At 46.2% G+C, this 20,249-nt stretch overlaps 7 protein-coding genes across 7 annotated transcripts; 2 read left to right on the top strand and 5 right to left on the bottom strand.

The window, feature by feature from the left end:
* Nucleotides 1-294: 294 nt before the first annotated feature.
* On the bottom strand, nt 295-1,512 carry N7479_002672 (uncharacterized protein; the record flags this gene model as incomplete). The annotated part of the gene is made up of 1 exon (XM_057250369.1): nt 295-1,512. The coding sequence occupies one exon, from the start codon at nt 1,510-1,512 to the stop codon at nt 295-297; it is 1,218 nt and encodes a 405-aa protein (XP_057114801.1).
* Nucleotides 1,513-2,673: 1,161 nt separating this feature from the next.
* Nucleotides 2,674-4,987, top strand: N7479_002671 (DUF3405 domain-containing protein; the record flags this gene model as incomplete). Its single annotated transcript, XM_057250368.1, has 6 exons — nt 2,674-2,861; nt 2,973-3,213; nt 3,266-3,362; nt 3,383-3,854; nt 3,919-4,747; nt 4,826-4,987. Coding segments are annotated over 6 exons (1,989 nt in total), but the record flags the coding sequence as incomplete, so codon positions are not given.
* A 243-nt stretch (nt 4,988-5,230) lies between these two features.
* N7479_002670 (uncharacterized protein) lies at nt 5,231-6,681 on the bottom strand (the record flags this gene model as incomplete). Its single annotated transcript, XM_057250367.1, has 2 exons — nt 5,231-5,844; nt 5,964-6,681. The coding sequence occupies 2 exons, from the start codon at nt 6,679-6,681 to the stop codon at nt 5,231-5,233; spliced, it is 1,332 nt and encodes a 443-aa protein (XP_057114799.1).
* Nucleotides 6,682-10,130: 3,449 nt separating this feature from the next.
* On the bottom strand, nt 10,131-11,764 carry N7479_002669 (Major facilitator superfamily domain general substrate transporter; the record flags this gene model as incomplete). Its single annotated transcript, XM_057250366.1, has 5 exons — nt 10,131-10,433; nt 10,489-10,851; nt 10,903-11,069; nt 11,169-11,438; nt 11,497-11,764. 5 exons carry the CDS (start codon nt 11,762-11,764, stop codon nt 10,131-10,133), a joined length of 1,371 nt encoding a protein of 456 aa, XP_057114798.1.
* Nucleotides 11,765-12,953: 1,189 nt separating this feature from the next.
* On the bottom strand, nt 12,954-13,163 carry N7479_002668 (Cytochrome P450; the record flags this gene model as incomplete). Its single annotated transcript, XM_057250365.1, has 1 exon — nt 12,954-13,163. One exon carries the CDS (start codon nt 13,161-13,163, stop codon nt 12,954-12,956), a length of 210 nt encoding a protein of 69 aa, XP_057114797.1.
* A 759-nt stretch (nt 13,164-13,922) lies between these two features.
* N7479_002667 (uncharacterized protein) lies at nt 13,923-16,511 on the bottom strand (the record flags this gene model as incomplete). The annotated part of the gene is made up of 6 exons (XM_057250364.1): nt 13,923-13,949; nt 14,090-14,563; nt 14,631-14,758; nt 14,806-15,298; nt 15,365-15,880; nt 15,957-16,511. Coding segments are annotated over 6 exons (2,193 nt in total), but the record flags the coding sequence as incomplete, so codon positions are not given.
* A 935-nt stretch (nt 16,512-17,446) lies between these two features.
* Nucleotides 17,447-18,512, top strand: N7479_002666 (uncharacterized protein; the record flags this gene model as incomplete). Its single annotated transcript, XM_057250363.1, has 4 exons — nt 17,447-17,846; nt 17,896-18,019; nt 18,110-18,216; nt 18,262-18,512. The coding sequence occupies 4 exons, from the start codon at nt 17,447-17,449 to the stop codon at nt 18,510-18,512; spliced, it is 882 nt and encodes a 293-aa protein (XP_057114795.1).
* Between the last annotated feature and the right edge of the window lie 1,737 nt (nt 18,513-20,249).

Here is a 20,249-nt window from a genome sequence, read left to right as displayed (position 1 = left end):
AATTTACCCTACGAGCTTTACCCTGCGACCCTGCGATCATTCGCAAAGCTTCGGGTGTAGAGCCCAGCAGCGCATGTCTGGCATACCCAATCAAGACTAGCCTTTGGACCCAGTATATTCCCGAGATCCGTGCTGTGTTTATGAACGCAATTAATGCCATATTATTCCAACCATGGAAATCTCAAAATCACCCCGAATCTGATACATATAACCGTAGGGAGTGGAAAACAGGGGTCGCCGTCTCACGTGGAGTGTCAGAACTAGGTACAATAGAGATGTTCAATGAGCACGGTGCTAATCCCTGGGTTCACGCTCCTCCCACTCGGTTTGTAATTTTTTCTCTACTTCCACCACCTCGAGAGGATCTAAGATACTTCGCCAGGCGAATTGCCATAGTGTTAGGTTGATAGATGCCCCCGGCCCTTCGCCATTCAAAGGGATCAACCCGATGGCTTGGAATCTCTCTAGACACCAAAAGGCGACCCCTAACCGTCGATAGGAGTCAAAATTGACGGTGCGCAAGGGTGAAAATGGCATCTCTGACAGCCGTTGCCATTGTTGCATGCCAAATGTACCAAAATCAATCTTGTATGTTTGGGTCACAGGCTCCGGGGACGGTCTTCGCGGCATTGGCCACCTTCGTTCGACTGGGTGCCGGAGAAATGGCAATCGCCGAGAGTCTCTATTACAGCCGCCACTGCTGCTGTTAGTGGGGTCATGAAAGAAGACAAGATTTGCGGCCCATGCATGGTCAAGATACTCGTTCACCGTGTGGATTTCCTCCGCCTCGTAACATAGGCCCCACTTGACGAAAAGATCTCGCTCTTTCATAGTTTGCAATCGCGTCACGTCTTCAGCGGGCCAGCGAAGCTGAGACTGGTTAGCGGCGGTGCGCAGATCATAGAATAATTGAATTCTCCAGAGGGCGCGGGAAACGCGCTGCTCCTCTTCCCAAACTATTGGCCCGTGATCAGTGACTGGGACCTTGAAGCTTTCAAATCTTTGAGTCCACGGTGGGGTCTTCTTGAAGTCTTTTGAATACCGAGTCTCAGTATCGACTATATTCTCCGGTCGGAGAGCATTAAATTTTTCCAGGTAGTGATCAAGACAAGCTTCAGTCAAGTGTACTATTTGTGCATATATAGAGAGAATCCGGCGGATTTTCGGGATAGGAGTGTTGTCAGGTAAGTCATTCGGAAGAAGTGGGCCTACAGGATCGTCTGCTCGTTGTGGCTGTACACCTTTGACCGTTAAATGAACAAAACTAGCGATAAAGACATCTAGGGTCGGGTATGGAAAGGTATAAGAGTCGAGAAGGGCCATGAGGGAGATTGATTCGCGGATTTGATCACACATGGTGTCTTGAGAGAAGACGGCGCGAGTAAGCTGAAGGCCCTCGTGGTCGAACAGGCCAAAGATGGCTGGCGATGCGCGTAGAAGGTTATACAGGGATGTGCAATCATCAAGATGAGAGACAATTTTGCGTAGAAGCTCGATTGGCAGTGCCTCCATCTTGATGAATTTAATTATGAGTGGTTGGGAAAGAACGATCTAACTGGACGCCTCGATGAAGCAGGCGCAACGTAATAATTAAATTAGTGCTTTGAATAGGTAGTTTCGGCAATAAGTACGTCAAATAATCGCGCCAGATAGTTATAGGCTTCTTTTTACAATAGTCGCACGAAATTTCTAGGTGAGATTAGCGCGCTAAATTGAGAGAACACAACACAATTGGCATTTATCTAGAGGTGCCGATATTACCCGGCCTCCTCATCCCAAAAGAAGTCATATTCCCGCTTGGAAAAATTCCCATCCTACAGAGAGTGAATAGTATATTTGAAATTACAACGGTTTACCCATATGAAATAAAAAGCTTGGTGACGTCTCCCTGCGGCTACACCCAGGGAGTTCAGAGGAGGGCAGTTATGAACTGCTATTAGGCCACTGTGTGCTGAAGTATAAAAATTTTCGGTAAAATTGGGGAAATATTCTACTGGTAGTATTTACTCCGTAGTGTTAACTGGTTAATTAGTTAACTACGTAACCACTCATTTCTTAATCCTCAAACTTGAAAGGTATAAACTGCGGAATCCGCAAATAGCCCCTTAATTTGCTATCAGATATACACATCTCGAGTACACATGTAATAATTTCAATGGCTTATTCCAACGGCCTAGTACTAATACAACGGTCTAGTACTAGTACAAGGGTCTAATACAAGGGTCTAGTACTAGTTTAAGGGTCCAGTATCTGTGCATACTGCGTCTCTCGGGTCCGACCGACACCACTGGGCATGAACGCCACCGATTTTCAATACAGTATTCTTTCACATGCATACAAATTAAATATGGAGCAAGGTATGAAATACGTACGGATAATTGACGATTAATGATTATTAGTATTGGTATTACCGGGGAAAAAAAAGGCAAATACATATTAATAGGTGCTTGTACACTAGCGCCCCTTCTCGCCTAATGTGTACAATATAGAGTGGCCTCCAAGGTGGTCTTGTTTAGACGCTTCGGTTAGGATAACGGGCCCACCGATGTTAGGTACCTCTATGATCTGTGGTCCTTTTTCTTTTCCTTTCATCTTTAGTCCATCACTTCCAATGATCTTGGAAACGAACACTGGCTAGACCATTTTTGAAAGCCACGTGATTTCGTCTCGAATATGCACATCATTGAGTGCCTCATGCTGGGGGGCCGAAATTTATTGCGGACTCTCCTAAGACACAGTCTCGTTACGCGCTGCCTCGTTGCGATTGCCGTCTGCCTTGCATTTACAATTTTGTTGCTTGTACCTCGGCTAGGAGAGCAAAATATTGTAGTGCAACGCAATCCAACAGTCTATGCTTCAAGGTATATATTCTCTGACCGTCCAGGTTGATATGTCTTCTTGAGACATTGAACATTGCCTGACGTGGCGGTTCTCATCCAGCCGCTAACATGCTCATCTCCTTCAAGCAAAAGAAATGCATTTTTCTTAGGTTCGGGAGTTGCTTCTGATGGGGATGGTCTCGGTCAGCTTGTTCTAGAAACTTCCCAGGAGTCACAACCCATACCTTACGATCCATACCCTGACTATAACAGCGCTGCATGGAAAAGAATTTGGAAAGGAACTTACCAGCAATGTGTTGGCGCCAATGGTTCGGTCCTGGATCATAAGAACACAGAAACAGCGATGAAAGGGTTTCGCTGGAATCAATCAGATGTGTAGGCGAGACTAGCCTATGCTAGCATTTTTTTCGCTGACATTATTCTAGATTTTCCGGCGCCAATATTTGGATCTTACGAGGCATGGAACCTCGATCGGAGTATCTGCACCGATTGATACTCGCGATATGCGGCGTACGGATACACGTGGGATGCCTCAAACGAAGTGCATTTTGAACATGTGAACTGGGCCACTTTACAACAAGACTGTTTGGAGCGCAATGCAGGCCGGTATCAACCTTCGAATATTCCAAAGACGTTGACTCTACACAAAGAGTACAACGAGGGTATGCGTGAACATCTTTCAAGAGGAGAAAAGATAAACACAGTCCAAAATAATGCGTCTGCTATTTTCAAAACACGGAGTGCGGTGGTTCTACGCACATGGCTCGATATGGAATACACGGAAAACGATCTCCATTATATCCGGTCGATTATTACAGAGCTGTCACTCTTATCAGGTGCCAAATATGAGGTAATCCTACTAGTTGATGCGAAAGATACTAAACTGCCTCATCCAACGGATAAGGCGGGCATCGATCGACTGAAAAGCTCCCTTCCGCGGGAGCTTCAGGATCTAGCAGTGTTCTTCAACTCGGAGATACTAAAAGACTGGTATCCAAAAATCGATGTTCACGTGTAAGAGTACTTTTCATTCATTTTCGTTTCTCTATAGCTCTTATTAATTCTGATATTTATTTAGAGCCATCCTTCAATACTTCCAGCCTCTGCAGATTTTCTCCCGGCTAAATCCGCAGTACGAGTCATTCTGGCAGTTTGAGATGGATTCACGTTATACGGGACATTTCTATAACTTTCTCCAGCAGGCCTCCGAATTTGCAAAACAGCAGCCTCGCAAGAATCTATGGGAGCGTAACTCTTACTTTTATATGCCTGCTGTTCACGGGACCTGGGATGATTTTGTCGATCAGGTCGACCGCAGTATGATAGGCGTTGATACTATCTGGGGACCTCAGCCAGCAAAAGGCATTGTCGTTGGAAATAAAGCTCCAAAGCCACCACAACCACACACGGAAGATAACTCTTGGAGTTGGGGCGTGGGCGAGGAAGCTGACGTGATCACCTGGCTACCTCAATTTAACCCTCGTTATACCGACTGGCCTTTTGCCGACCGGGTGTATAATTTCCGCCAGAAGGGACGTACTCCGCGCCGGGCATCCGTCGTCGCAATGTCCCGTGTCTCGGCCCGATTACTTCAGCTTATGCATACGGATAAGGCTGAGAAGGGGTTTGGACTAGCATCTGAAATGTCTCCTACCTCCTGGGCTCTTTACTATGGACTCAAAGCCGTTCAAGTTCCTCAACCCATTTACCATGCACACGACACGAACCCTGATGAGCTCAATCTCCGAGCTAATTCAGGCAAGCCAGGCCAGATCAGCGCTGGGCCGAATAGTATCTGGAGCTGGAACAAGCACAATGATATATTGATGAAAATGTCCTACATGTTTGGGTCAGAATTTCCAGAAAAGATTTATCGAGCCTGGCTAGGCTACGACAATGCAGAAAAGGTGAGTCGCTACACTGACGCTTTGACCTGCCGCTTCTCCGCGCGCTGGGACCCTCCCCGTGTTGATCTTCGCTAACAGTATGGGGAAAGGAGGGGCATCGTCGCCTTTGCTTACCTCCAATGTTCTTACACCCGGTCAAGAACACCAAAAAATAAACCGGCTCAATCAGATTTAGCGCTGTTGGAGCTGTTGCTGAAGAGAAAGACGAAGACCGTTCTTGTATTCGATCTACGGAGAGCGGGGTATGTATATCTTGAGTCTAACAAACAACAGCTCTATCTCAGCAAAGAAGCCTGATCAATCAGACATCGAACAAAAAAAAAAAGTCAATTCTTCTAATATATATTCATGGCATAAGAATACCTACCAATAATCATTCCGGAACTCCGTACGATGCTTTGTCTATTCAATTATACATAAAATTTTGAAGAAAAGAACGAACATTATCTGAAACTTGATATATACAAAAAAGAACACCTACGACTAAGAAATAAGTCGTTTTTTTGCCGCCTCATGTTCCGCGCGCAAAACCTCTGCATCTTGCATCTCAAACCCAAAATTCCAAAGTCTCTCTGCAACTGTCAACTCAGACTTAGACTTGACCTTTCCGGGTGATAAAATATCACCATCACCACCTTTCGAGCTCTTCCGCCCAACATGTTGTACAATGCTTGGCGTCACTGCCCACCGAATCTCATTCCTCGCATTTGCATATTCCTCGGTGATCACGTCGACGTATCCGATGTGCTTAGATGTGTATAGCTCCACAAGCTCCGGTATCCGTGAGCGGGGAAAGACAAAGGCCTGCGAGCAACATCCGAATTTGGGCATTTGATATACGCCTTTCGATGGAGGGAACATCGTCACCCGGCCAGCGGCAAAGAATAGCCCAATAAACAAGGGCGTGAATATACCGCTCAAAATCACCACTATCGTATTTGGCAAGAAAGGGCGGGTAGAGGGGTTGGATTTTCTGAAGACCAGGAGAACGCAGGCGACAAAACAGGCGACAAGAATGGAATAAAGAAGGTAACTAAGCCATTCTTCGGAATTCCAACCAAGAAATTCTTCGGTGTAAAAAAGACGTAGGTATAGCCCTGGTAAGTAAATATTATTAGTAAAGAAGAAAAGAAAAACTATTTGGGGCGGGGGTGCAATTCGAGGGTTCAGGATTTATAGCTAATAATATCCCCAGCCTGTAATGCTTCGAACTCACAATTCGCTGCTCCAATTTCTCGGGTCTGATCTTCAACAGAGGATAAGGCAGCTGTAGTGCGGTGATACCATCCATCCAGAGCGACGAGATCATCTTCAAGCATAATGACATATGGCGTGTCAATTGTTGCACATGCGTTCAACAAATATGTATAGTCAAAGAGAGCCTTCTCGCGCGCTGCTACTTTGGCCTCATTTGTTTCCAGGGAGCGTATATGATCAATATCAACTTCGGAGGCATTATATAGTAATACCTGATCAGCTAGGTTGTGTAACCACGGCTCTGCAAACGCAGGATGCTGCGACGGGTCCGTGTGGGCAATGAACAGGATCAAGTGTATATCTGCTCTTTCCTCCTCGCTCAGACCCTCAAGGAACGTGCCCACGGTGTCTTTAAAATAGCGGACGCCCTTTCTCGCAATGGTGGCAATTCCCAGGCAGAAATGAGGTTGCCGTCGAGATCCTGTTGTCTGAGGCTCCGTAATATTGTTTGCTGCATCGATGAAAGAAGCTGCTTGCTCTAGCCTAATAGCCGAATATATAGGATCATAAGCAGTCATTGGGTCAAAAAATATCGAGGTTGGGTCGCGGAAAGACTGTCTGCGCGCGACCATAAAGAGCAAGATATAAGAGAGCAGAACGAATAGAACGGTCCGAAACTCCCGGACCGAGCTGATTGCTGAGAGCCCCAGAGAGGGAAATGGCCGATTCAACAGCATTGTGAAAAGTCGAGGAGAAAAGCAATGAAATTTACTAGCATTCACGCTCGAGCGACGATGGCGGAAATATGTCTTCTGTAGGATGGTTGTTAGTATGAGATATTTTCATAAGAAAACATCCTCGAGGCTGTAAAGCCCAAACATCGCTTAGCAAATCAAAATTTCTCTTCCTATCTTATACAATGAGCTTTTATTCGCTAGTTTTTGCATGGATTGGACGCCAATTCTGCCACTAGAGCTTAGTCCATGGACTAGAGGTTACATGGACTAGAGGTTACATAGGCTAGAGCTTAGCCTATGGGGCCGTTCTGTTTCTAGTCACAAGGCATTATTGCTAACCTACAAAGGGAATAAATACCGATTTTATTTATTATATTACGGAGTAGACCGTAATAAGTACAGCCGCCCACCCGACATGTTATTAAAATTAAATATATTTATCTCAACTAAAACGCGATTAAATCCAATTCGTGTATTTAGACCCGTCGCTTTTCTATCTTCCGGGATCCTGCGTATTTCATTCTCAGGGGAGGGGATTTTATACGAGGTTGTAGATCGACTTAATATTTTGAACTTGTAAGTCTCAACTAACTGTTCTTGTTTGATTGCCCTTCTAAGGTTTCTTACTTTGACTACAATATTTGTCTATCGGGCTTCTGGTGGTATGAACGGATATACTAGGAGAAATTCTAGAGTTTAAATATACATCGTGCATCAATAAATCACACGTGCGATCGCTGGGCAGCACTAGTAAGAATGCTCGAATTTTTCACGCGTCTATCAAAAGCACGAAGCAGGCACAAAAGACCTGGCCAGGCTTCGGAAGACCTTGAGAAGCGACACTCGAGAGACACCCATAAAAGGACAATTTTGAGAATGCATCTATGAAGTTGACAGACAGAGCAAGCAACTTCTCGGCTAATCTGGCAGTTCTACTAATGGAGACTGGGAACTCCCCATCCCCAAGTATGTAATTTCTGCATGGGCACGCATTTTCGAACCTTCTTAACGGGCCGATGCAGAGAACTTTGATGAGCACAAGCTGCTTTCTCGACGTATCAAAGTTACCAAGGATATAGTTGAGCTTTTGCGGCTCTATGAACCGCCCTGACGAGGCAATCTAGTCAATTGACATGGAGATGATGGTAATGATGAACTACATGAACAGCCAAAAGAACCCACACCTTCTGAGCAAGATACTCTCGCAGTTCTAACAGAGGGGTGTGACATTCGGCAGGTCCAAGGGGGGAAGGAATCATTTTTTACCGTGTATCTCGTCGTCAATCATCGAATCTACCCCGCATAATCATCCTTTCAAGCGAGATAATCCTCTTCATCGCCCCCTCATTAAATCTTATCCGGTCTATGTATATCACGGGATTAGCTGCAGCTAAAAATTTTACTATAGGTTGTTTGATAAAATCGCTGGATTTCTTAGGTGCACGCATATAACGTCAAAATTAAATTTTGTCATCTCCCTCGATATCCACAGGGTTCTTGCAATATATACCATGCCTGTTTCTTTTTTCTAAATAAGTCTATTTGAATGCCATGTGATCTAGCATTCTTCCACAAACCTCTCGCCAGAGTTCAGATCGGTTCCAGCAAATTCTTACTATATATTTCTCAGCAATGTTCGAGGCTAAATTATTCTTGGGCTGTGACACCATTGCCACTTGTCTTCACTTAGAAGTAGAACCTAGCAAGTGGTTTTCCCCCCTTGGACCTGCCGAATGTCACACCCCTCTATTCTTTTCTTTATTACAAGGCTAGTCATCCGGGCTAACTAAAAGAACTGTTGGGTGCCTTGATGTCGATGCCTGAGGCTGGGAACTGATGGGACAGGCCTCCATAGCTAGATAGCTCTTTTTTCGTTTCTTCTTTGTCATTTCCTCTTACTCCCTTTCACTTCTTAGGAGTCGACATACTTCGTTTCTCTATAGCGAGTCCGTTGCAGTGAAATCCCTGGAAAAACATCGATTCTTTTTCAAAAGCCCCTTACCCTAAGTGTTACCCTAACTGAGCTAGCGCATCTCGGTCCTACTGACTTATCTATCTCATCTCTTCTACCTAGGAAGGGCTAGATATGCCTTCGCTCATGTGATATTGCTGCAATGGCCCCCAAGGCACTGTAAAGCATCATCAAGTGGCTCTATGGCCATTCCGAATGTCGAGCTCTTATGGTTGAAGAGGGAGCCTCTGGAAAGACTACCTTTCTGTCACAACTTATTCTTGGTCAGGTGGTCTACACAATTCCAAGCAAAGGTCACTACTCTACACACTTTGAGTATAAAGGACGCACATATATGCTCTGGGATACTGAAAGTACGTCAATTCTTCTTTAATACACCATCCTATCCTTATTCTAAACGCATCCGGTGGGGTGCTTTCGGTACCCAAATTGGTTATCATACTTTTATACCCCAGACACATCCATCTTGTTCTTCCACGACTGCCCATGGGATGATGTATGGACACAACAAAGCCTTGATCTACTTTCTAGAATTGGCACAGAAATTTTGGAGCTGGGGGACAGAATTTTATGGGTTATCTCGAACAAACAAGATTCTTTGTCTGCCCAAACCATTGACCACCTACGCTCGATATATAATGGTAAATTGAAGGAAATGTTTAACAATCCTGTCAACTGTAGGGTCATTGATTATTTCGTGAGTGCCAAACCTGGTGAAGGTGTCCAGGAGGTTATGGGCGATCTCCATGCCTTCATGGCCGGCGTAGAAAAAGGTCCCCATGAGCAACGGCCACCTGAGAATCTTGCCCCAAACCATGTCCAGAAAGAGCAGATATCGGATAATCATAACCTGAAATTACGGATTGAAAAGGAAGGCGCCAGAGATACAATGGATTCTCGGCAATTTTGGCATTCTTTTTTGAGCGCTGACTTGACGCAGTGGGACCATCGCAGTCACCTCAAGTCAGGCTTCATTATTAACTTCGATTCAATCAAAGAAGGGAAGGGTCTTTTTGATATGGCCGAAACATCTCTTGGTCATCTGAGGAGGCTGAGAACAATGAAACCCGATCATTTTCGAAATACAGAACATCGGTAAGAACCCTAGCCAAATCGATAACTTTTCGAACAGATTTTGCTAAAACATATTTTTCATAGGACAATGACAATATTCTGGCTGATCCAACTGCAAAGCGCTATTTACAAATACAAATTCCAGATAAAGAAAGAGGATTCCCCATCCTGGAGGGATTTTCAACAAGTCCTCCTCTATACACCATCACTCATGGATACCAGCATTTGGAAACTATACTACCCTAAGGAGCATATGTTCTCTGAAAGAGCACGGGAGTCCTGGTCACATCCTGACCTACAACCATTGTCTGGGCTATCAAGTCCAAATCATGATTCCCTTTCCGTGCAAGCGAGTAACCCGATCGACTTCTCCAGTACGCCTTTGCAGTTGTACAAAATACTCCTACTCATTCTCGAGCACAGCCTTCATCTGCCGACTCCATTCATCCCGCTTGATTCGCAGAAAGATCAACGGAATGCCACTAAGCAGACAGAATAAACCAATCGCCGTGAACGACCAACCCGTGCCAATTGCATCAAATAACGGCTGTGCAATAATTGCACTCACACATGACAGACTGTTTCGCACCAGGTTATTTACCGCGACGCCAATGGTGGAGTTTTTCGGTGTAAATTCTGTCAGCATCGTCATGGTCACGTTAGTAAGGATCATTCCGCCAATTCCGTAGAAGAAGTTTCCGAGGAGCTATCATACAGTAGATTAGTTTTCGCTTCAAATCAGATAAAATAAATGAGCTTACTGGGATCAGCCAGAACATATGCTTCTCAGCTGTCCATCCCCACCACACGAGTGCCCCGGGGAAAAGGATGCCCGCAATGAGGCAGTTTTCGCCCAAACGATCCACTGGATGGAGGATCAACTCCCCTTTATCATCGTATCGGCTTTCCTTTCGAGCGGTCCGCACCATGATATAATCCTGCCAGCGGCCTCCAATGATCGCACCAACGAGTAGTCCCAGGCCGCCGGGGATATAGGCCACACCGACAATTATGGAGCTCCAGGTGTATGGTGGCCGGGCGAAGGTGTCTTCAATGGAGACAGAGATGAGGTAGTACGTAGCAAAGACGATGCTGGTGTAATAGACTGTAATAACAATAGGAGGCTATCTGAGGAGCTTGGCGGCTTCCATGGGCTTCAGGAGAAAGTGGAGGACTTTCTTGCCGGGGCTGGCAGTGTCATTTCGGATCTTGCAGCGGTTCTGCTCGAGGTTCGTGGCTGTCTCTGGCATGAAGAAGACCATAACTAAAAACACGGCCCACCCATAGATGACCATAAACCATTGCGTGCTGCGCCAACTCCAACGCATAGTGAGCGCGCCGCCTATGATAGGGGCAAACATGGGCCCAAGCATAGGACCAAGCATGAACGCGCCCATGGCCTTACCTCAATCTTTTGCTTCAAACATGTCGGAAATGGTACCGGCGCTGACAGCTTGAAGGGACGCACTGGAGGCACTCCCAAGGAGTCGCATGGCGATAAACATCCCAATATTAGGACTAATAGCGGCTAGAATGCTAAAGACCCCAAGGAATAAGAAGGACAAGAGGTATACAAGTCGACGGCCGTAGAGCTCGGCGAGGTATGACCACCACAAGGGCGTGATGGCAACAGAGAGTGAAGCAAAAGCGATAGACAAATTCACCACCGACACGGTGGTATCCAGATCCACGGCCATCTCAATCAGGCATGCTATTTTGATTCCGGCATATTAGTTTCCTTTTCTAACTAGGGGGGAGGGATTCCTTACGGAACAAAACACCACTGCTCAGCGGAACCACCAACCCTCCCATCGCCACAATGAAGGTCAACCCCCATTTCATCACCGGGGGATATTGCTTGGGATCCTTCAAGGCCGGGACGAGACATAACCACGGGAGAAATCCTCTACGAACACGTTCCGAACCATGAAGATCGACTTCCTGGCTGGCTCCAAGTTCTGCCTTAGTATCGTCTTGCGTGAGTCTGTTGGACCAGTCGCCCTGTGGCGCTGTCTCCGCGGTTATTGATGATTGCATTGTGCTCAATGCTAGAGAGGGTGTATGTTTTCCGTATATAGGAATGTGAGTTTTCGTAGATTTCGAGGACCTATGTACATATTGTCATGATATTCTGAGAATCCTGGAAGTACATATTCAAAATTATCCAATGCACATAGACAGCCCGGCCGAGAAGGAACGCTAATGCACATGCACCATAGCCTATTTCTGTAGTAATACTAATACCGATAGCAATTACCACTCCATCACCAGCACGTAGTTCATCGCTTTCTCTGGTGTTAATCTGTGTGTAATTAAATTTATGTACAGTACTGGGATGATCCATGGATCCACCTCGGCCGAGGTGTGGGGCCGCCTCGTGCGAGATCATTGCCCCACTCTTGGTCCGATCCAATCAGGAACCCTCCCGGGGTGTAAGGTCGCACATGTACATAAGCTTACCTAGCTGGTGGCGATAGAATAATTGACTACAATTTACTTGAAAACGACCCCTTTCTCGTACGAGGAGTGCAGATACCAAGTGGTGACGCAAGACGAGGAGCAATTAACTCGAGCTATAGTATGGAGTGTGTTCTCATAGGGTTTACCTCAAATTCACTTACCTTTCACCGTAAATATTGATAGGCGTGAAATAGCTTACTACCTAGACTTGCAAGGTCACACAAACCAACTTTTAGATTACTAGATAAATTCCCTAGTCATAGGTCTCTTGACTTTATCTCGGTGTTACCAACATACAGGGCCAAGAAGCTCGTCTTATCCGTCTTGAATTGATCTCCGTCCTTCGTTACCCCCCCAGGTCCACATCATACTGCCTGAACAACACATTCAATACGCAATGAGCCATTTTCCCACCCGGGTGAACCCCCAAGCACTTGCGGGAGCCGTATCCAAAGGTCGACAGGTTGTACTTCAAGTCTCTTGCGTTCAGGTCGTTGAAGCGCTCCGGTCTATATTCCTGCGTATCGGGGCCCCAGTAGGTATTTTGTATATTGATGGCGTGTGCGTCGATTATAACGCTTGTCTGCGAGTAGTCATGGGCTCATTCTTTTACAAGAAAGAAAATAGGACGAAGAGGGAAGAAGATGTAGCTTACGTTGGCCGGGATATGATAACCTCCGAGCACTTTATCTACGGTACAGCTACCAGCAAGGAAAAACGCTTTATGTAGTATGTCAACCGCACTAACTGAGTTATTCCAAAGCAACTAGTAGTTAGGAATGGGCGAAGGAGAAGGCTTACCGGGAATTGGCTCTAGCCAGATTAATTCAAAGCAACACCAGTGCATGAAAGTATCCAGATGCTTGATATAGTCGTCTAGATAATCCTTGTGGTCATCGATTTCTCGTTGGAGTTTCTTCTGAATCTGCTTCTTCTCGGCAATATGCAGATTATAGCCCGTAAGAACGGATGTCATTAACATCCAGGTTCGCAAAGATGAACTCAGTGAAGATATGAATAAGCTGACTCTATGTCATCTCACCGTTTCGATATTCTGCCCCAGCTTGATAATTGGCAGATCGATTTCTGTAGCTTTCTGCTTGACGATCTCCTGGTTGAATATGCGCCACCGCCGATCTAGTTCCCGAATAAACTTCCACGAGTCCCATGAGTACATATACTTCAAAATTTGGCTGCGTATGAGGCCTTGCATTGAAATCCAATCAGAGGGGGTAATAAGGATGAGGCAAGGATACTCCGAGGACTAGCCATTGTAGATGGGAAGGGCCCACCAGAAGACCCGAGAGGAAGGCCATGAGTATGTGAAACGGAAATTGATCGTTTCAAGTCAATATAGTTTTGACACTTTTGATCTTCCTGGCAGAGTCAAGGATGGGCGAAGCTCTACTATAACCAATTCCACGTAGGGCATATTTCAGAGCACGGAGCCTTTTCTCAATCCTCGTGATCAGTACATGCCTCCGGTGCCGAATATATTCTCCGGGGATAGATCTCCCGCATCCTCATAACAAACACAGAGTTTTACGGCGGTAATAAATACGTCTATCCTTTCTATTGAGACAATGTCTCACTTCATTCTAATTACTTATTCCTAAAAAGTATTAATCTAAGATGAGCCGTACCACCCATTAATCACCCTTTATTAACATATCTCGCCGGTGTACAACACGGTTCAAATTGTAGCTGGTAGGTGCGACTTCTACCAATATACACCTCATCCAAGGGACCCTTTCCCAACACTCTGTCCAAAACGGTAAAAGGAGAAACTAAGCTAAAAGTTCAACCTGTATTCTTTCTACCCATATACATAAAAGAAGATTATTTAACCAATAAAAACACCAACTTTCTCAGTGGGCGCAGTATTTCATCACTGTGACATACCAGGGAACCCCCAAAATCGAAGTCTTCCACATTCACCAATCCCATGAAATCCGCAGTATCAAATCCTATCTCCGCTGGGTGCGGAGTGACAGCAGAAGATTCCATTATTATGGAATGATCATTCTCAGCTGGGGCGGTGCCAGTAGGTTGACTGTGAATGATACCAGAACTAAGACCCTGCTGGAATCGAATATGATTCACCAACCAAATGATTGCGGGCCATGCACGCGTGGTATATTGACCCCGAATCTCATAGATGGCGTTTGCTAATTGAAGGCCTCGCTGGCGGAGATCGGCCCACTCCGGGGATTGAAACCCGGGACTGCGAAGTTCAGATAGTACGTAGAGAATCAGGTAGAAGCCGGCATGGGAGAATATATGCCACCGGAAGGGCTCGCAGGCCTTGCTGGAGGCGATAGTACACCAGCTCTCTACAGCCGTGGCGGCGTCCACGAATATGCTTGATGTTTGATGCTGTCAGCAAAAGCAATTTATTTTCCCTTTCGGGTAAATGAATGGGATAGGTGAACGAAAAGCTAACCTTCTTCTCATGGCCGGAATGATGACCTTGTCGCGATCTTGTCGAGGAATTTGAATCCAGAACATGACCCAGAATTTGGATTTTAAGTGGTCCCTCAAATCCAAGGCCATTGATTGCATACTCACCCTCTTATCGCAGTATCAAACGAGATCGTCCAGATTCTTCTCAAACTCACTGGCGAGGGACTGAGCAGTATTAAACAGGCCCTGTAGCTCCCTTGATGATTCGGCCTCGTCCACAGGACCATGAAGGCTAGTGCGCAATCGCTTTCGCGAAGCAAGCGTCACCTGAAGTATGCGCCCGTAATACTGGACCGCAGTGATCCGCAGGAGATAGATGGTCATATCGGTGAATTTGGGGACATCGGAGAGTGCGGCTGACGGTGTGACCCCTTCAATCAGATCGACATCATCCAAACTGACGGGTCGACGTGTATCGAAGTCCGACTCATGAATCGAAGGCGCAAACCCATGATCCTCTGCCGCGCGGAAATCCAAGTAGCAGATCTGCGCCCACAGGCGACGACGCAGCTCTACCTGTACAACATCGATTGTCCCCAACGGTAGAGCCAAAGGGTCTCTATGGAGTCCATGCACCGTTGCCATCCGAATGGCCAGCCCAGTCAACGGCCATACCTTCCCCATATCATCTTCCCGATATTGCGCGGTCTGTTGGGTGTAAATATCTTTTAGCTTGGTTCTAGGGATTTTCTTTTCTTGCTCTCTGAAACTTACCAGAAAAATCACAAATGCTTGCAAAACTTCAAAGATCCTCGAGGTCATAAATTTTTGCCGTTTCAGAAACACTTCCGTTCCTCTTCGGTATCGGTGCAAAAGGTAGGACTTCTCTGCGCCGAATACAGTGGCTATTTCGGTGTCTTTCATGCTGTTGACGGCCGCATAGAAAATAGACATAACCAGCGGCTCAAATGCGTCCATATTACTTCGATGGGAATCCATATTGCTATCGCTTCCCGTCATGGTGTGGTTGTGATGATCATTCTCTAGAAGATAATGAGTTCGAACAAATGCGTCAAAGCGACGGGCCAAACTCGGACGATGAACAATTCGGTGAATCGGGTCAACATTGGCCAGGAAAACATTGAGCAGTAAATAGCAATCCTCTTGTGTATCGGGCCAGAAGGCAGTCCCGCTAGATGCAGGGGAATCGGCATCCCAAATAACATCTTCGAGCGCCTGTTCGGGTGAAGAATTTTGAGATTCTGCGAGAACCGATTGAATGTCTTGGAGCTAGAACAGATGAGACATAGTTAGTACCTATCTTCCTTGGCATAGGTGCAAGCTTGAAGCATAATCGGAAGCAAACCTCTGCTGCCATCCAGGCCCAGTGTTTGCCGGAAACAAAGTGGGGCACTCCGTTATCGAGAATCAGTGCATCTTCTTGCGATTGCGGCTGTGAGTAAGTCGCATTATGGGGCGCAGGCGTCGATCCTGTGGGTTTGAAAGAGTTGAGTGATGATAGACTATGCTCTGGTACTTCATATGCTCCCGTTTGTGCCATGAAGTTACCAAGGCGCTGGAGACTTGGGGTGATTCTGGCTAGCGTGGATGAAGAAATCTTGGCGGCACTACTAGATTTTGTGATCCGGTTCGATTCCGAGGCCAGCCCCGGCGACTGAGGCTTCGACACGTAAGAACAGGCATAATTGCCTTTCTCGCACACCAAACATAATGGTTGTCGGCGGTCACATTTAACCTTCCGACTACGACACGACAAACAAGAGGTTATGGGACGAGACAAGCTAGTCGCAGGTGACGAAATAAATTCCATAGCATACTTTGTGGATGGGGGGTAAAGTGAGTAGTCATCCAAGGTGAAAGGGATGGAGGAGAAATGGGAAATGTGGTGTAAACTACTCCGCACTATTATCAAAGCATCCGCACACTTTTAGCGGCAAGAGCCACGGAGTAGAGCTGATGGAATTAAAGTGGCAACACTAGGAGTTTATAGTCCCACTTTTGAGGCAAAAATAAGAGCATAAAGTGCGGAGCCCGGGGAAGTTAGGGCTACAGGACTCATGCATCTTGATAGTTCCTTGCATATATTCCTTTGGGGTGGTTGGTGGGAGGGGCACAAAATGAAGACCAAATAGGACTAGCGTGATATATCACTCCAACAAGCAACGACCTCCACGATCATTCACTATCAAGAAATTATCTACAGATATATTATTGTCGTAGGGAATCAATCAATGTTCAATCAACCTGGTGGAGTCTAACTAGTTGCGTATGACTATGCAGGCGCTTCATCCAGCTGAAGCAAGAACTCGAAGCCAAATGCCGAGTTGAGATCAATCCCGAGAGTAAATACAGAGGCTGGCTTGTAAAGAGTGTGAAATCAACCCATTCCTGCATATTTTAAATCCACAACCCGAAGAACCCAGAAATATATATAATGAATGCGGCGGAGTGCACCCTCCGCCTTCCAACTCACTCTCTCCCTCCTATCTCTCTCTCCTCCTCCCTAAATTCTCCCCCCGCTCCAGTTATACATGATGGTGTATTATTCATGGCCAGTTGCCTGGCTTTTTTGTTGACATTGGCTGAGCTTCTTGTTTCCCAGCTTTGTTTTCGTCATTGGCTAATACCCATCGTCTTCCACACCTAGGTCCATTGCCGCAAGGCCCACCTGTTCCTCGTCGTCGTCCTCATCGAGTCCCACGTGTTGTAGTCCCACGTGTTGAAACTGTTGGAGGAGACCTGTTCGGTGCATAAAGTTAGCCACGTAGCGGATGAGGATGGGTGTCTATGGGCCGCAGATCTCGATATTTCAAAACAAAGCAGGGCCTCCGAATCATGGCTTTTAGGGGGATCCTTAATGGGACCAACAACAACAAAGAAGTGGCAAGGATTCAGCCAGCTTCCGAAATGATACAGCAAGATGGGTTCAAGGATGCAGTCAATCGCCAGGATATTGATCTTTTTGTGCTTATTGGACACAACCCCGTCAAACCTGGAATCCCCAAGCGTGAAAGCAGCTTCCCGATTCTAATGGAAAGCGCAACTGGATCCCGACGCATGTTAAATACCCCGATCGGACTCAATGTGACCAAAGGAATTATCAACAGTGATAACAGTCTCAATTTAACCTTTATGTACGGCTGCGTGCCACGGACACAATATATATCATGCAAACCGTTCGGCGACGAGGGCAACATATATACACCGTGGTACAGATGCTGCTACTGCGACTGTGGTTGACCCAGCTCGCTCAATAAATTCAAGGATGATCATTGTCAACTAAGGGGCCAGTCGGTACGACCTAGTCCAGGGCCCATTTACTGTGGATGAAGCCTATATCCCCTGCCCCACGAATACCTTCAAATTCATCGCTGACGCTCCTTACTCGCTGGCTTCGAAAGTCCTCAAGTATGTAAACAAACCGAAAGTCAGTACCAAACCATCGATGACTGTGGATATTATTTCAAGTCAAATGCTAGGTTAATATGAGTGCAACAGCCCCTCACCTCGCATCGAGACTGGGCTTCTCAAGCCAAAAAAAAATCTCCTTCGCGTACTTGAAAAGGATACCTTAACCCCGGGATATACAATCTGCGATAATGTTGGTGATGATGGCGACACTCCATACACTCAACCAGCTCATATTTAAGCTACCGCTGCGCTTCCACCAGTCGGTCAACCAGACAAGGTGGATCGTATTTTCTCTGATTTTTTTGGTGGGAGGATTGTTGCGGCGTTGAATTCCACAAATCCGCCGAAGAATTACACAACGGACGACACTCATCTTTATCTCCCCGAGTTTACAACAAATAGCTTCATACCCACTTATGCCTCTATGGCCTCGCAAGATAAAAACGGTGACTGTCCGATTGGGGGATTAATGAGACGGTGTTTGGATTGATATCCGAGACACATATTGTATCTAGGTATACCATCCCTTGACCCACAGTGCAAAGTGTCTGGTGTCGAGGAGTAGGAGTGCTTGAAAATGGAATGCGAGGTGTATATAGTAGTAGAGGTTATCGAATCCAACTATGATACATGGTAATTTACTCAAAATTTCAATGGACTGCAGCATAGGAAATCCCTCAGGTTTAACTGAATGTGTGGGGGCAGAGATCACTCCAATACATGAGAGACCAGCGTTTTTTTCGCCAGATAGTATTCAAGTGAAACCATCTTTGGAATAAAACTTTTTTTCCTTATTTTCATTCTTAATAGAGTCCAATTTTTGTCGAAAATCAGATAGGTAAATGGTACTATCATTAAGTGGAATTTATGACCTCTGTAGTGAAGGTACTATTTTGGACTCAACCCCCTCCTCAGAGACGTTATATGTAGTTAGATGAAAAAAAGACCCTATACCACGGCGGAATAACTCTGCTTTTGCTGATGGAAAAATACAGCTAATCAGCGGAAAGCTCGCCATTGCAATTTTCCCAAGGACATTCACCAATTGGGTACAACAAAAGTACGTACTCCTAGGCCTCCTACATGTACTACTAAAATGGACTATGGCCCTTGCAATTTAGCTAGACTTATTCCTAGCATGGCTACCGCAACGATTGATATGGTAAATATCTTTTTCGTACCATGCTAGAGCAAGGGCAAATATCAAGTTGGGATGGGGGGCCAGGGGGGCCTCCCCGCACCGAGCGCGACACGCCCACCACAACGCGTAATCCACGACCTCGGTCTAGAAACAGCTGTTACTGCTATCCCAAGGAAGGTTCTGTCGATTTAAGACGCCAAGCCGACAAGATTGAGCCCACTGCCTATAGCGCACAACAACGAATAATACATTGCGCGCTTGCTTTCCCATATTCAAAGGCTTCATACGGCATTACTTACGATCTGAATACACCCCGACACGTGTTTCTGGGTTGTCGGATGTCCTTTTGACGGCTACTTTGATTGATTTAAGGAAACACCTGAGTGATGGGATCGGCAATGATAAATGGCCTTGGTATCAAGGGCCGAGTCAATACACATCGGGGCAGCCAGTGCAGGTATCATCTTGGGTTGCAGATTACTCCGGCCATCTCTCGAATTACATATCAGTAGAAAAGCACAGAGCGAGGGCCATACAGATTCACTGACCATACAGGGAGCTACGAAGGGGGTCATAGTGAACAACTAGTTCAGGGCCGCCGGCAAGCCATAAGGCCAACTGGCGAGAACCACAATTGCACCTACAGTGCTATCATTGTCCTACAGCACGCCCAAAAATTCCGCCTTTCGTTACGGAAGAGACTGGTTTGATGTCGAAATTAAACTTTGCTACATCCCTCACCTTGCAGAAGAGATTGAAGCTGGCGACCATGTTGTCAATCGTCCCCACTTTAGCCACAACATCCCGCACACGCTACAAAGTCTACAGCATGAAACCCCTCCTCTGAAGAATTCACACAGGAGATCGAATTTTGCAAGCAGATCGAGAACGAGGACAAATAACTTGAAACCAACTCTCAGAAGGGTCTTCACAGCGACTCATACAGTGCCGCGCCGATTGGGTTGTAAAAGTCGGGCGTCTTCGCGCGGCTGAGACCGACCAGCAACATCTTGCCAATTCTACCGTTATCACATCAATTCCATCAAAGACGCACCCGAAAGTAGGCCCAAATTTCGCTTCCCTTCA

This window comes from Penicillium vulpinum (assembly GCF_028829585.1).
Source record: "Penicillium vulpinum strain IBT 29486 chromosome Unknown utg000001l_segment0_segment0, whole genome shotgun sequence".
In the NCBI taxonomy this organism is placed as follows: domain Eukaryota; kingdom Fungi; phylum Ascomycota; class Eurotiomycetes; order Eurotiales; family Aspergillaceae; genus Penicillium; species Penicillium vulpinum.
This window is presented reverse-complemented; position numbering and strand designations above follow the sequence as displayed.